At 43.8% G+C, this 16,871-nt stretch overlaps 1 protein-coding gene across 3 annotated transcripts in view; it reads left to right on the top strand.

Annotated features, from left to right (window-relative positions):
• Gpsm2 (G protein signaling modulator 2) overlaps window positions 1-16,871 on the top strand; it is a 48,148-nt gene that overhangs the window by 11,947 nt on the left and 19,330 nt on the right. Inside the window, exons 2-7 of one of the 3 annotated variants that reach the window (XM_059266103.1) lie at window positions 1,103-1,405; window positions 10,964-11,185; window positions 11,759-11,894; window positions 12,381-12,523; window positions 13,415-13,538; window positions 13,643-13,758. In XM_059266103.1, coding sequence (XP_059122086.1) covers window positions 1,350-1,405; window positions 10,964-11,185; window positions 11,759-11,894; window positions 12,381-12,523; window positions 13,415-13,538; window positions 13,643-13,758 — 797 coding nt within the window. In that variant the 5' untranslated portion in view covers window positions 1,103-1,349. Of the gene's footprint in view, window positions 1-1,102; window positions 1,406-9,277; window positions 9,335-10,963; window positions 11,186-11,758; window positions 11,895-12,380; window positions 12,524-13,414; window positions 13,539-13,642; window positions 13,759-16,871 lie in introns of those variants that run through there. The other 2 variants (XM_059266104.1, XM_059266105.1) reach the window with 2 other exon arrangements.

Genomic DNA, 16,871 nt, shown 5'->3' with positions numbered 1-16,871 from the left:
TTGTATCTGCTCCTCTTCCCTTCTGGTGTGCCTATTACGTCTGCTAGAGCCTCTCAACTTGTTCCTTCTTGCGCTCAACTGCTCTGTAGGACCTTTTTCTTCTACTCATCTGTTTATTTTTCTAACTACATTTGCTCTGCTGCTTAACTAATACATCAGATTGTGAATACCAATCTTTGTGGCAGTTCATTTAATAACAGCAAAAATAGGAATGAAAGTGTTTACAATCCAAATGCCCATCAACAGCAGATTGAGAAATACACTTGCTATATAATGGAGTGTGATATGGAGATAAAAATGTGCAAATTGTAGCTATGGGCAACAATGATTTGGGTGCATCTCAGAAACATAATGTTGAACAAAACCCTAGAAAGCAAAATGATGTGTTGCTTAGGGCTGTGTACACACTTGAGGTAAAGTTGTTAAGATAACAAGAGAATGATGAGTCCGTTCAGAGATCATCTGACAGCGGAAGTGAAGACAGGAGAAGTTGGGGTATCCAGGAGAGCCTCAGGGTGGTGGGGTGCACATTGTCTTATACTGGGTTGTGTTAATTAAATATTTCGTTCTCATTCTTTCTCATATATACGGATTTCCTAAATTCTTTTTGTACCTATTTGATATTAATGCAACTATTTTAAAGAACTTAAATATACTCAGAGCATATGAATGCAAATATAATTTAATTACCAGTGTGGTATCATTGAAAAAACAGATTTATAGAGTTTAGTTGACTTATTTCGATAAGTGTTGGATCTTCACTTGATTTGTTAATAGGAGTTTTTAAGAGCTTAAAGTATCATGATTTTATTTTCAAGTATTAATCTGATACATTGCTTTTGCTCCTGATTGCTAATAATTCCGTAAGATAATCATACTTCAAACTGGTGTTAAATTTCAAGTGCAGTTCTCAAGCAGACATCTTAGAGTCACAGCCTTGCTTCTAATCTCTGTGGTGGCAGTCCACCATCCGCTTTGTCCGTAGTGACTGGCCTGACCCGCAGCCGATGGCCTTAGCTCTTGATCGTGTACAGCTCACGTTACTTTAGGTTAATCTCTGAAAACAGGACTTCCAGCAAAGCATCTTGTATTCCTTTTACAGAAATGTTGCTGAAGGGCTGCTGAAGGGCCAGAGATGCAAGGATCTGGGACGCGTTTGCACCTTTAAGCTGCCTGGCACTGACCTCCTTTCATTATTAATAAGGAAGAAGCAGGAGCTTAGGATGTATTAGCACCAGCTCATTGCTGTACTAACCGGACAGTGCTCTGCAAACTCCTCTGCACTCTAAAGAACTGGACTGGCGCAGCAGACAGTCATTTCGCGTTTTCTCAGCTTATACTATGACTCGATGGAGGGAAATTTGATAAGCATGAGGGAAGACCATTCTTTTCATGTTCGCTACAGGTAAGACTGCTGCTCTCTTAGTGTGTGGCTCTTCATCTGTTTAGACATCTCTTTAACACTTGTCCATTTCAGTGTTCAATTTCAAAATTCTCAAAATATGCCAACTAAATTTAGTCTATTCTGCAAGCAGTTTGGTGGTGGTGGTAAGTTTTTGTATACTTTTGTGGGAAAGTGGTGGTAGAGACCAGATGTTCTGTAATTTATTAGTATTCTCTGGGAGAACTTCTGAATAGCTGCTTTGTGTTTTGTAACTTGTGCATTGTACATATAAAAATCTATCTTAAGACTGTCATGGGTAATAGTTGGACGCGCTGTTGTGACCGTTTCTAAATGGTGGTCTTTTCTAGTTGGCCTTTCGAAACAGACGGGTTAAATAAAGTTGGAAGAGTAGATACTTTCTAAACACGGCAGATCAGCAGGCAGCGTGATATTTGAAATGAAATACTAATGGCACGTCTGATAGGAACAGAGCAAGCATATTGCTGTTATTTGACATTTATTCTAGAAGTTCTGGTCCGACCATAAAACAGTGACTCAGGTGATTATGTAACAGAAGATTCTTTCTCAAAATGTGTTGATGAAACAAACACCAGAAGTTCATAGTGATGAGTAGAGTTCAAATCAGTGTCTGTCTCTCTGTTTCCCTCCTCCTGGGGATTGAATCCATGGCCTTGTGTGTGGTAGGCAAGTGCTTTGCTACTGAGTTAATAGTCTCAGCACTCAGACTCTTCTGTGTGAAGGTGTTTGTTACTAAATCCTCCATTTCTCTCCCCCCACCTCTCTGTAAGACAATGTTTCTCTGTATAACAGCCCTAGCTGTCCTGGAACTAGCTCTGTAGACCAGGCTGGCCTTGAACTCACAGAGAGATCCACCTGCTTCTGCCTCCCAAGTGCTAGGATTAAAGGCATGCACTACCACTCAGCCTTTTTTTTTTTTTTAAATCCTCCATTTCTTCTTTTTTCTTAATTTATTTTTATTTCATGTGCATTGTGTTTTTGCCTGCATGTATGTTCATATGAGGGTGTTGGATACTCTGGGACTAGAGTTACAGACAGTTGTGAGCTGCCATGTGATTGCTGGGAATTGAACCCGGGTCCTCTGGAAGAGCAGCCAGTGTTCTTAACCATTGAGCCATCTCTCCAGCCCCCCCCCTCTCATATATGTGTGTGTGTATGTGTGTGTGCATGCATGTACATACATGCATATATGTGTGTTGCATGACTGTGGAGGCCAGAGGACAGCTTCAGTGTCATTTCTCAGGTGCCATCTTCCTTTTTTGAAGACAAGGTCTTTGATTGGCCTGCAGCTCACCAGAAGGGGTTGGATGATCAGCAGGCCTTGGGATCCGTCTATCTCTGCCTCCTAGCCCTGGGATTACAAGTGTGTGGCAGCACACCTGGGTGTTTAATGTGGGTTCTAGGCTCTAGCTCCTTTCTTTCTTTTTTTTAAAAATATAATTATTTATTTGGGGTGTGTGTGTGTATGTGTGTATGTGTGTGTTGGGGCCAGGGGTGTGTATGCCATAGTGTATATTTGGAAGTCAGAAGACAGTTTGCCGGTCTGTAGATCCGTCTGCCCATCCGCAGCTCCCACCCTTCAGTGGTTCAGGTCGCCAGTCTCCCTGTTTACTCCCAGAATTGCCCACTCTTACCTTCCAGGAATCACCTTAAATTTGCCACTGGGGGCTCAGTGAAAACAGAATTAACCGTGCAGCCCAGGGTGGCCCCTCGATGCCGGGAGCCAAGCTGGACACAATGTAAGATGCTCCCCTTCTGCCTTGGTACCTGTGCTGTTCACTTTCCCTCTGCTGTTCCCCATCTTGGCATGGCACTGTGCACACTGTGCAGCTCTGTGTCCTGGTGTTTTTGCCTAGATTGTGCATGGTGACTTGAATCCCCTTCCTGCTGCCTTGGCTTAGCTCATTCTACTCGGTGTCTAAGATTCAGCCCAGAGGCCCTGATCGAACCTTTTCTGAGCTTCTCAGTTTGCCCCCTTTGTGACCGTGCGTATTCCTGTCTTAGCACAAACTGTAGTTAGATGGAAGGCTGTTTTTCCTTCTTTACCTCTCCCTTGTTTCTTTGGTTGTTAGTGCCTCGGGCAGCCCAGTCGCTTAGCTTTTGTTTGGTTATGCATGCCTGTTGAACTTTGTAGGCCATAACCATCAGATGAACCAGGAACATGGTTATCTGTCTTTTGATCATTGCAAAGAGTGGTGCGTCCGCCCTCTGGTCTAGTAAAGAACTTAGATGAGGAGGACAGGATTGGACCCCTGCCTGTAGGGAGATCTTAGTTTTCTTCTTCTTCCGTGACAGGTCAGACCTGGTGGCACATTGCTTTAGGATTTCACCAAGGAAAGACTTGTAACTGTCTGTAGTAAAACATACCGAGCACACCAGACTCCATCCACACTCTAACACCGCGTTCTGGGGAGTGTAGGTGGTGTGCAGTTTCAGGTAATGATGTGAGTGCTGTGTGTTAGTGTGGCCCGGTGCAGGTTCCTCTGCTGTGGTAAATACTTAGTGTGCCCTGTGCCATGTTCGATCCGTCTGGTTCCTTCATTATAGAATTCCTCATCTATCCCTCGAGAAGTTTCTGTAGTTCAATGACAACAGCTTTGCAGTATTTCCCTGATAATTGAGGAAGCCCCCCTTCCTGGGGACATCAGAATACTTTAGGAAATACTTTACACCTGCTTAGGAACATGTGTGCTGATAACAAAATTGAATACATTTCTAAACTTTAAAAAATTATGGTTGGCTTTAGAGAATTTTAAGTGTGATAAAATGACCCCCCCGCCCCCCCCCCCATTTTGAGACAAGGTCTTACTGTATGCCCAGGTTAGCCTCCAACTCCTGAGCTCAAGTAACCTTACCTCTTTCTTCCAAGTGCTTAATGATATTAAAAATACCTTCTAGCAACACACACTAAATATTTGTTAGTGAAATTATATGCACTCTGGAATATACTTCAAGATAATCTGGGGTTGGAGTGAGTTTGGGAGTAGAGGTGAAACATTGATTGTCTTGGCAATTGTGAAGTTGAAAGATGGATACATTCTGTTCATTACACTGGCTTCTATAGCTTGGTATTTCTCTGGGGCCTGTCCTTGTTTGTCCTTGTCACGTGACTAATAAACACTTCAGTGCTTTGATATCACAAAAGTCAGACTGTTGACAAGTGAAAGGAGTAAGTACAGGCTGGAGAGAGGGCTGGGCAATCAAGGGTGCTGTCCGCTCTTACAGAGGGCCTAAGTTGATTCCCAGCAGCCACGGCAGCCTCACAACCACCTGTAAGTCCATCCAGCTCCAGGGGATCCGATGCTCTCTTCTGGCCTCTGGGGCACCCACACATGTGGCATACATTCACACACCCCACACATGGCAGGGATGGGAAGGGGGGTGACATACATGAATAAAAATAAAGACAAATACTTTTTAGAAAAATAGGATTGGGGAGATGTCTCAGTGGGCGAGAATGTTTGCTGTCTAGGTATAAGGACCTGAGTTCAGATCCCCAGCACTCACATAAAGACCAGGAGTGGCCATGTGTGTAGTAACCCCACTGCTGGGGGTGAGGTAGACACATGTAGATCCCTGGAGCTTATTGGCCGTTACTTGAAGGACCCTGTTTCATGGGGATAAGTTGGAGAGTGATATCTCAGAACACATGACCTCTGGCCTCTGAACACAGACATGCACACTCAGACATACACCAAACACAAATAAATAAAATGAAAATATTTTAAAAGCTATGATTTAGGGGCTGGCTGGGGGTGGAGGGGTGTCACTCAGTTGGTAAAATGCTTATCCTACCTTCAGTGGACCTGAGTTTAATCCCAGAACTCACATGTAAAAACAAACAACAAAACAACCACAAAAACCCAAACAAAAGCCAAGGCTCAGTGGCACAGTGCTGTAGAGGCAGAATCATCCGGATATCTGGAACTCACCAGCAGCCCAGCCTCCTCAGCAAGTTCCAAGCCAGTTAGAGCCCTTCTCAAAATGAAAAGGGTGAATGGCTCCTGAGGAGCAGTGTGGAGCTTGTCCTCTGGCCCCTACACATACATGTAACACATGAACAGACACACACGGGGGGGAATATAATTCAGCATTGAATTCAGATTTGCCAGAGAAATGTAATTGCTAATATTCCTCCCTGAGGCCGAGGAGGTCGCTCAGTTGGTGAATGCTCTTGCTTCCCTACCCTGTATGAGCCTCAGCACTCATAAACCAGGTGTGGTGACTCACACCTCTAATCCCAGTACCCAGTGGTGGTGACAGGAAGATTAGACGTTCAAGGTCATCATCTGTGTAGAGTCAAGGCGAATCTGGGATATAGGAGACCCTATCCCCAAAGATAGCACTGATATTATTATTTCCTTAAGATAGTTTGGGGTAACAGGGAGTGGTGGAAGGAACACTGGATTTGGAAACAACAACAACAAAAAACAAACAAAACAATTTATACCCTTAGCTTATCCACCATGTGATCATTAAGCCAGTCAAATACCCTGTCTGAGCATCAATTTCCCCTTCTGTTATTTTGGGAGATTTAAATTTGAACCTTGTTATTATATGAAATTTAAATCTTGGGGCTGGAGAGATGGCTCATTGGTTAAGAGCACTCGTTGCTTTTACAGAGGACCCGGGTTCCATTCCCAGCACCCATGTGGTGGTTCACAACTATTCATAACTCCAATTCTAAGGGATCTGATGCCTTCCTCTGACCTCCTCTGGCACACATGTGGTGCTCAAACATACATGCAGGCAAAACACACGCAAAATGAATAAATCTAAAACAATTGTTTAATTAAAATTTGAGTCCTAGTGATTTTGCAGTTCTACTTTTCCTTTGCCAGAGTAAAGCAGAACTAGGTCTACTTGACACGTAAGATAACATTTGCTCACGGGAGCTAGGGCTGGTGGTGGAAAGGGCACCTGCCTGATCACAGTACACGAGGGGCAGTTTATGAAAGGAGGTGGTGGGGAGCTCTTGGTTTGGGGTCTTTTTTTTTTTTTTTTTTTTTTGGTTTTTCGAGACAGGGTTTCTCTGTGTAGCTTTGCGCCTCTCCTGGAACTCACTTGGTAGCCCAGGCTGGCCTCGAACTCACAGAGATCCGCCTGGCTCTGCCTCCCGAGTGCTGGGATTAAAGGCGTGCGCCACCACCGCCCGGCTGGTTTGGGGTCTTAAACCCCGACTCCCATCATGTATCCTGAAAAACTATGGAATCCTTTTGAGTAGTAAGATTTGGACATAGTCGGTATTATTAGATATTTTAAAGTGCAGCATCAAGATTTTAATCCTGTTTGCTTTGATATAATATGAATGTAAGGAATTAAAATGTAAGAATGTAAGAAAAAAATTAAGAAGGTAACAAAGGTGCTAAATGTCAAAATCTAGTGCAGAAGTGAGGAAAAAAAAGTTGGAATCGAAATAACAGACTTATACAGAAGAGGAATTATACCTGAAGTGTTTGTGTTAGGTACTTTCTGATTACTGTCACAGAATGCCTGACCAAGACTTGAGGAAGGGGAGGTTATTTTGGCTCACAGTTTGAGGTGCAGTCCTCAGGGAGGGAAGGCATGGGGCAGGAGCGGAGGCAGTGGTCACTTTCTGTCTGTACTCAGGAAGTGGAGAGCTGTGACTCTGGTATTCAGATCATTTTCATTTTTATTCAGTCCAGGGTCCCAGCCTGTGAAAGGTGCCTTTCCCGTTTAGGGGGCGTTCACCTCAGTTAACATAGATTTCACACGCACTCAGAAGCTTTCTCCAAGGAGAACCTGCCACGTTGACAGTGATATAAACCATTACAGGTGGTAACTCTGCTTACATTTATTCAGAGGAGTCTCTGGTCATGCAGCCAGACAGGCCGCCGGGGAGCCTGGGGAAGCCTTAGGAGAGGCATTGCCCTGACCTGTTTTCTGCATCGGAGCACGTGCTTTGTTTTCAACCCAGCCAGTCAACAGATGAAGTCATTTGGCTCTCTCACGGTGACAGAGAGGATAGGAAATTACTTTCTCTGTCATTTAATGATCTTCTAAAATCGTGTAAACTTAACTTGCTGTATTTTTGTGATTACAAATATTTGACTGAGTTTAGGGATTTTGTCATAATTTAACTTGTCTCCTCATAATATATAATAGAGCCATAGAATGTCTCTGCATTAACATTCCCCTAGATAGTTCTGAGTTTTATCTCAGACGTTAGTTACTATAATAACTTAGTTTTTCCTATGAACATTCTCTCTTACGATCTCAGGACAGTGAGGTAGGTGAGCAGGGTTCTGGTTGACTGTTGTGGTCTGTGGTGATAATTACATCAAATGTCTTCTAAAAGTGTGTAGTTGGGCTAAGGAGATGTCTTAGTGGGTAACGTGGGTTACAGGCGTGAGGGCCTGAGTTCAGGTCTCCAGTACCCGTGGAGTATAGCTGCTGAGTGTGGGAGCACACTTGTAACCTCAGCCCTGGGAAAGCAGAGACCAGTGAGGGCGGGGCTCACCAGCCAGACAGTATAGCCGAGTTGGTGAGCTCTGGGTTTAGACTGTCTCAAAAGTACGGTGGAGAGCGATGAAGAAGACACTTGACCTCAGTCTCTGACCTTCCCAGCTGCGACACAGAGGCAAGCAAACACTCACATCCATGCACACACAAATGTGTAACTCTTGTGATACCGTTTTGTCTACAGCAGATATACCAACAGACAGAACACACCCATATACATAAAATAAATAAAATAAACTTTGTTATGTATCATGTCATTTGGATTGATGATATCATGTTATATAAAAAAACATACAAATCCAGAAGGTCATGTATTTGTCCTGGTGATACTTACTTTATATGTATGTTTGCTGTGTATGGATGTAGGCAAACACATAGGTCTTGTTTGTAAATGCCTTCCGTATGACTACTTCTGCTTGTCTCTGATGTCCTGTGTGACCCAGTCACCCTGGATTGAGAGCACTGCTGTCTGACCACCTCCCTACTCTCTCCCTCTGTGGGATTGTGTGCTGTGTGTGGTGGCATATAATTTCTTCTTTTTACAGTTTTATTTATTTATGAGTATGGGCGTTCTGTCTGTGGATTTGTCTGTGTACCACATGCCGAGTGCCCAAGGAGGCCAGAAGAAGGTGTTGGATTCTCTGGGACTGGAGTTATGGATGGTAATGAGCCACCATGTGGACACTGGGAATCAAACCCAGGCCCTCTAGAAGAGCATCCAGTGCTCTTAACCACTGAGCCATCTTTCCAGCCATACTTGTCATAGCAGTCTTTTGCTGCTCTAAATCTCCTTGCATAGACATCTTGTGAAATTGTGGAAATATACGCTGAAGTTCTGTTCCTAGAAGGAAAAATGCTTGATATATATTTTTACATAATTAGAATGTTTAGGTTAAATTTTTAATAGGAAGATTTTTATGTACATATGTGTATATACACACATATACATACACACACTTTTTTCTTTTTTCCAAATGTTTCCCCTCGATAATTCTTAGGCATTCATTGGTTGGGGGATTTAGACAAAGACAACTAGTTCAGATATCTCATCTAGCAGTTTTCATGTAAAGGGAAGTTTTCACTTGTGAAAGACAAGAAAAGTTGTATTAATTTCAAACCTGCATATAAAAAAATGTAAAAAGCTGCTGTGGTGGTGCATGCCTGTGATCCCAGCACTCTAGAGACTGAGGCAGGAGAATCTCCAGTTCAAGGCCAGCATAGGCTACATAGTGAGCTGACACAAGAATAGGGAAAAAAAAATCTACAAATAACAGCTGACTAAATGCCTGCACAAGACTGGGGCATCACCATTCCATCATGGATGGGGGAGGGGCTTGTGAGACCCCCCTCCCCTTTTTCCTGAAGGGCTGTGGACAGTTAACAGTTGCTAGGAGACAGGGAGTCATATTCCCAGTGTTGGAGCCACAGGTAAGTTGCCCGGCTAAGTGAATGACCCCCTGCTCATGCTCATTCAAGCAACCCAACTAGATTCAGTAGGGCATCAACGCCCTTACACACACAACCCCATCATAAGTGTTACACTTACACCCAGGAAGCTAAGAGGACTCCTTGTTGGGAAGAAGAATGGTTTGGCATTCAAGGAAGGGGTAAGAGAGGGTCAGGGGTGTGAAGTACATTGTAGATCTGTGTGAAATTGTCAAAGAATAAGTAAATTGTTAAAAAAAATAGGTGGTTATGTTTCTGATTAGACTGATTTAATCTCTCTGTGTACTTAGTTCTTCCTGTGTCTAATGGATTTCACCTAATGTTGAAACATGTTAGAGCCTTGGTTACATGGACTTGGATTGGTTTTATAAGTTCATATGTGGAAGTTACTGCTATAGAACAAGCAGTAGACACTGGCTAAGTCTTTTGAATTGTTAAAGAGAAAGATACCTGCGTATAAAATTGAAAATCCCCCGTTACAGATTGTGGGTAAATCTGCCTATTCTAATTCAAGAGTCTGCTTTGAAGCTGTGCAGTTGACTCTTAGCTGATCTTAGTCCATACTTTCCCTAGTTCCATCAGGTTTCTGTTCTACTTTTACAAACCCATTTTAATGGATGGCTCTAAGGACAGCCTGGCATGTCATCCTCAGGAAGAGCATACATCTCCTCTGACAGTTTCTCACTACTCTAGAGGTACCGTCTAGGCCAGGTTGGCTGACCAGCAGGCCTGTGGACCCTTGCCTCTCCAGTGCTGGGGGACAAGCATGTGCCGCGCCTGGCATTTTTACAGGGGTCTAGGGAATGAAATCAGGTTCTTTTGCTTGCAAGGCAGGTGCTGTACCAGCTAAGCCCTCCATCCCCCTGCTGTATGAGCTAAGCCCTCCATCCTGGAGATGTGCGAGCTAAGCCCTCCATTCACCAGCTGTGTGAGCTAAGTCCTCCATCTCCATCTAAATTAATTGCTTTCCAGGAAAGCTTCTTGATCTTTAGCTCTCTGGTAATCAAGATATTTTGTTCCTTTATTCAATTACACTAATTGCTTATGTGCTGGTAGGAAATGAAAAGGAGTGTGTGTGTGTGTGTGTGTGTGTGTGTGTGTGTGTGTGTGTGTGTGTACGAGACTGAGAAAGGTAAATGGAATAATGGACGGTGGGTGGAAACACTACTTCAGATAGCCTCACTAGTAAAGTGGGTTACTCTGGGGGGGCCACTTATAATGAACTCCATAAAAGATATTTAACTACCCAATCCCAGAGACCTGAGGCTCAGAGAAATTTGAGTAGGCACATTAGCTGTTGCTTCAAGTAAGCATTTACTTTTTATCAGTAATTTGTATGTAATTCAACCAAGCGTCAGTCTGCTCCAGAGTAGCGACAAAGTCCACGTTTACATTATTGGGAGGGTGGTGGTGGCGACGCCTTTAATCCCAGCACTCGGGAGGCAGAGGCAGGCGGATCTCTGTGAGTTCGAGGCCAGCCTGGGCTACACAGAGAAACCCTGTCTCGGAAAACCAAAAAAAAAAAAAAAAAAAAAGCCTGAATACATTATTGGGAGTTCATCACCGATATGGCTGTAATGTTCCAAGTGTCTGTCCCATATCATTTTGCAGAATGGAAGCTTCCTGCCTTGAGCTGGCCTTGGAAGGAGAGCGCCTGTGTAAATCGGGGGACTGCCGCGCCGGCGTCTCATTCTTTGAAGCTGCCGTTCAAGTTGGAACTGAAGACCTCAAGACACTCAGTGCTATTTACAGCCAGCTGGGCAACGCTTACTTCTACCTGCATGACTATGCCAAAGCCCTAGAGTACCACCACCACGATCTGACTCTTGCAAGGTAACTTCAGCTTCTTATAGTCTCCCTCTCTCTAAATTAGCTTACTTAAAAAACAAACAAACTTCTTCACTTAAAAAACCAACAGTGTATTTAATGACTTCTAATTTAATGACGTTACTTTTGAAAACTAATTTTTAGGCAAAACTGTTTAGTTGAACAGTAATGAAACAGCCCTAGAGCTTAATCAAATGGATGAAAATTAACTGTAGAAGTTTTTTTATTATTTAAAATGGGTTTCAAGATTAATGAATTGTGTCTTAACTGTGCCTCTTCTCTTCTAGGAAAACTGTTCTTTGACTTCTCTGTCTCTCTCTCTCTCTGTCTCTCTCTCTCTCTTTTAGGTTTGTTTGTTTGTTGTTTGTTGTTTTTTTGAGACAGGGTTTCTCTGTGTAGCCCTGGCTGTTCTGGAACTCGCTCTGTAGACCAGGCTGGCCTTGAACTCATAGAGATCCACCTGTCTCTGCCTCCCAAGTGCTGGGATTAAAGGCGTGCGCCACCACTACCACCGCCCATCTGTATCTTAATATTTAAAGATAGTTTTAACATCATTCACTTTTCACATTTATGTCCTAGGACTATTGGAGATCAACTCGGGGAGGCCAAAGCCAGTGGCAATCTTGGAAACACCTTAAAAGTGCTTGGGAATTTTGATGAAGCGGTAGTGTGTTGCCAGCGACACCTGGATATCTCCAGAGAGCTTAATGACAAGGTAATAAAGATGGGAGGCCAGATGATGGTTATTTCACTGAAATAGTTTTGTGTTCCAATACTACTTCTATAGTTTATAAAGTAAAAGAGAAAACAGATTTTTTTTTTAATAGAAAAAGCAAATAGCAAAAGATCCTTCTTTGTGAGTAAAATCATGTATTTGACTCTCTGTGGATGGCACTGGGGATACTTCTTTCCCTTGACAGTAATATTGAGGATGTTATAAACATATGGGGACTGGCAAGATGGCTCAGTGGGTAAGGGCCCTTGCTGTGCAAGCCTGGTGACCTGACTTCAATCCCGGAAACCTGCAGACGGGTGGGAGGAGTGAGCTCTGGTCTCCACATGTGCCCTGGGGTACACGTACCGCCACACACATCATGCACACACACACACAGTACTAACACATTAAATAAATCATGAGATAAGCAGTGCAGCCCCTGGCCTCTGGTTTTAGAATGTAAGCTTTGTTGACGTCTCCATCTAGGTGGGAGAAGCGAGAGCACTCTACAATCTTGGAAATGTGTATCATGCCAAAGGGAAAAGTTTTGGTTGCCCTGGTCCCCAGGATGTAGGAGAGTTTCCAGAAGAAGTGAGAAATGCCTTGCAGGCAGCCGTGGATCTCTATGAGTGAGTACAGACGGTGTGGTCCTGCGGGCCTGGGTGCCTCCAGGGTGTTCTTAACTCAGTAGTAGGTTTCCAAGTTTGTCAAAGATGGAGAAATAGCCGGGCAGTGGTGGCGCACCCCTTTAGTCCCAGCACTCTGGAGGCAGACGCAGGTAGATCGCTGTGAGTTCAAGGCCAGCCTAGTCTACAGAGTGAGTTCCAGGGCATCCAGGGCTGCACAGAGAAACCCTCGTGGAAAACAACAACAAACAAAAAAGATGTAGGAATCATGAGCTAGCCAACTGACTGCGGTAGCCCACGCCGGCCCTACCAGTTTGAAAGTCCACATTCTGAATTCCAGGATGGTGTAGTGAGATCCTGTCTTTAACAAAACCGAAAACCTAAAACAACAGCTGAAAAAATGATAGGCTAAGGGGAAAACTAGCCTTTGGAAACAGTTGTTTAAATGGTACGGAGTGCCGGAGACCTGCAGTTTCGCTTAACCTGCAGACCAGTGCCCCTTAGTGGTGGAAGCCAGAAATAGCAATGCTTAGTTTGGGGTAAATTTCGTGTTTGGCCAGTACAATTGCCTAGCTATGGGGCTCCAAGATCATCTCTTGCTGGCTCTGAATAAAGACCAGATGTTCCAGTGAGTAAAGAATTCCAGCTTTTTCATTACTGCCCTACCTCAGAATGTACCTTTAAGATTTTGCCACTCTAACTATATGCTGACTTTTTTTCTGATACAAAGAATTAACTCTGGGGCTGGGAGTATAGCTCAGTGGCCAGCACTTGCCTGGCATGCACTAGGCCCCGGGTTTAAATCCCCAGCTGTGAAAAAGAGGAATTCTGTCTGTCAGTCAACTAAGAACTTTCACCTAAACTTAACAGTGTCTCCACTTTTGTCATCATTAGGGAAAACCTGTCGTTAGTAACTGCTCTCGGTGACCGAGCAGCCCAAGGGCGAGCCTTTGGGAATCTCGGCAACACACACTACCTCCTTGGCAACTTCAGGGATGCAGTTATAGCTCACGAGCAGGTAAACAGCAGGCCTCGGGGCCAGAGCGTTTCCTCCGTCAGGGTGGAGGGCTGCGATTGGACGGTCTTTGGTTCTCTGTGTCTGATGAAGTTTTTCTGTTCCAGCGTCTCCTTATCGCAAAAGAGTTTGGAGATAAAGCGGCTGAAAGGAGAGCATACAGCAACCTGGGAAATGCATACATATTCCTGGGTGAATTCGAAACCGCTTCCGAATACTACCGGTCAGTCAGATACCTTCGTGGATAAATGTAAAACGAGTAACTGTGCATCCTGTAAGAGCACATTGGGCTTTGGGGGTGAGACCTGGCTGGTTTCACTGGGGGTGTTGTGAGAACTGGGTGACAGGATGTGTTAACTTACCCGGTCAGTACACAGCTCGGGAAACATCGCACTCAAGTGTTATTTTTTTATGGGAGTCTCACCTGGTGGCCTTGAATTTGCAATCCTCCTGTCTCCACCTCCTGAGTGCTGTCATCACAGGCCTGCATCATCAAATGTAGCCTTTACCTACTACAACAGCAGCACTATGACTTCCTTAGTGTTTTTTTTTATTACTTTTTATCTTTAAAATGTTTTGTTTAAAGTTCTAAATTTCTAAAGTCCTTCATAAACCTGTTCAGCATGTAGGGTGTGTGTGGGTATGTGCTTTATCTCACCCAATTATGAGTTGTAAGAGAGGGCAAAAGAAAGTTTGGTAACAAAACTAGGTCTTGTCTGAAGAGTACTGAAGTTAAGGAAAAAAAAGTAGGTCTTAGTCTCCACCAGTGATCACGGAATTTTCCCTCTTACCCCACCCCTTAGCAAAAGGTTTCCCTCCCTTCTGTCCAGCATCGACTCTGCCAACGCTGAGGCTCTGTTCCTCTGCCTGCAGCATTGCCCATTTGGGCTTCTGTGTCAGGCAGGACCCCTCTAGCCCATCAGTGTCCTGCAAACAGAGGGTGGTGGGTCTAACCTGCTTCAGGTCGTCTGCTCTGTCCCTTTAGACTCTTGAGGGTTTTCTCCACTTAGTGTGCTTCGAACACTGACTCAGACTGAACCAAGAGCACAGGACTTGATTTGCGCTGACACTTCAGAGGTTCCTGTATTCAGAATTCAGATAGTTTGTCTTCAAAACAGCAACAAAAATGGTGCCGGCTCTTGGTGTATGCCTTTCCTGGGTCACTGATCCAGCCCTTCCTTAGGAGTACCTTTCCCTTAAAAAACTTTCTCTATATTTGTTACTTCACAAGCAAAAATTGGGGTGTGTGGCACACACCCTTAATCCCAGCACTCAGGAGGTGTAGGCAGGCGGAGCTCTCTGAATTTGATGCCCACCTGGTCAACAAAGTGAGTTTTAGGCCAGTCTGAGGTACACGGTGAAACCTGTCTAAAAAACAGAGAAAAGAAAAACTGAATTGCTTTGGTCCACCAACATTAAATGGTGCTGTCTTTGTTTAAACGTCTACCCGTGGTTAATATTTATTGGTTGATTATTGATTAGCTCATTGTTTCTCAACCTTCCTAACGCTGTGACCCTTTAATATAGTTCCTCATTGCTGTGGTGACCTCTAACTATAAAATTTTTTCATTGCTATTTCATAACTGTAATTGTGCTACTGTTATGAGTCATAATGTAAATATCTGATATGCAGGATATATGCAGTCCCTGTGAAATGGTCATTCAACCTCCAAAGGGGTCATGACCCACAAGTTGAGAACCACTGAATTAACTAGATAGGAAATTTCCTCCTAATATGTCATGTGATGAGTATGATATACATATTTATTTTAACTGTCAAGTTTCATATAATTTAAAACCAAGAATACAGAAAAGTCTTTATTATTAAATGTTGTGCCTGTGCTAAATATTGAAAAGTTGTGTTACAAATTGGTTGGTGGATTTTTGTATGAGTTCACTGTTATGGCTTGCTCCCTTGCAGCAAGCAGGCTAGAACTCAGAAATTTAACCTATGTTCCAGAGACACAGGTTAGTGGGACTTTTGGAACTCACCTTTAGAACTGTCTTCAGGCCCATGTTAAAGTATGTGGCCCATACTTTGCAGGATACAAAGCGGTGCCTTGGCAAACAGAACTAAATGATTGAATTTGGTTCTGGAAAGATTTCTGATCATTTATAAATCAGCTATACAAAGAATAATGGTGGACCAGAAACAGTTATACTGTGGGGTCTGAAGGCAGTTCCTGAAGTCTCAAAAATGCCCGTGAGGACCTGTCCGTTAGAGTAAGCAGGAAACCTCTCAGGGCGGCGGCTCTGGAGTTAGCATCATTATGTATAGAACTTCTAATTTAGGTTCTTGAAAAGACCCGTCTTATTACCATATTTTAATTTTTGAGTAGTTATGGGTGGTAGGAAGTAATTGTGCTATTGGCAGAAATCATGGAAAAGGGTCATTTAGATTATTAAATCCAAAGACATCTGTAGGTTTAAGCACCGACACAGTTTATATACATACTGACTCATCTCCACCTTCCAGAAGCCTCGTCAGGTACTTCTCCCATCCATTATATGTATGAGAAAACCGATAGAGGGCTTGAGTAGCTTGCCCTAGAACACATAGCTAGCAGAGGTAGGGTCTGAATCAGACAGTGCTGTTCCAGGCCCGTGTTCTAACCTCTTACGCTAACTTCTTGCTGACAGTACTGCATGTGTTAGGTAGAGTTTGGGGAAGGGTAAATGAAGAGATTGGCATTTTGTATGAATCAGTGACGATAAGCCTACATCTAAGGACTTTCCCAGGACACTAGAAATGTTGACAGAAGGGAAAGGTGACAGTAGGATTCCAGACAGATGCTGGAGTCAGGGAGATGGCTTCGCTGGTAAGGTACTTGCTGCACAAATATGAGGACTTGAGGGGCCAGCCCCCACCTGAAGAGGTGGGCACAGTGGTGTTACCTGTCATCCCAAGTGCTGGGAGTAGAGATGCAGAGACAGAAAGATCCTCAGGCTTGCTGGGCAGCCAGCCTGGCAGGTCAGTGAGAGACCCTGACTCAAAACCCAGAGAACAACAAGGAAGACAGCAGACTGATATCAACTCTGGGCCTCCACGTGATGCGCATGCACACACACACACACACAAGACAGCCGTTCCATGGACATGTGGGTTATTGCCAGCACAAAGGGAGAGATCTTCTAAATATCTGAGGTATTTCTGCTCTCTAGAGGCATTGGATCTCATGCTTCGGCACTCCTGTATTTTGGGGAGCTATTAGGACTCAAAGTCTGAATCCATTTTTTTTACACTTCAAAACATCTTTTCACTTTTTCTAGAATAATGGGAAAATATATTGAACTCTCAAACAGACTTTTTTAAAAGGCAGCAGAAAGCAACCTAGA

This window comes from Peromyscus eremicus, chromosome 6 (genome assembly GCF_949786415.1).
Source record: "Peromyscus eremicus chromosome 6, PerEre_H2_v1, whole genome shotgun sequence".
In the NCBI taxonomy this organism is placed as follows: domain Eukaryota; kingdom Metazoa; phylum Chordata; class Mammalia; order Rodentia; family Cricetidae; genus Peromyscus; species Peromyscus eremicus.
Note: the sequence above shows the minus strand (reverse complement) of the source record. Positions and strands in the feature narration are given on the sequence as shown.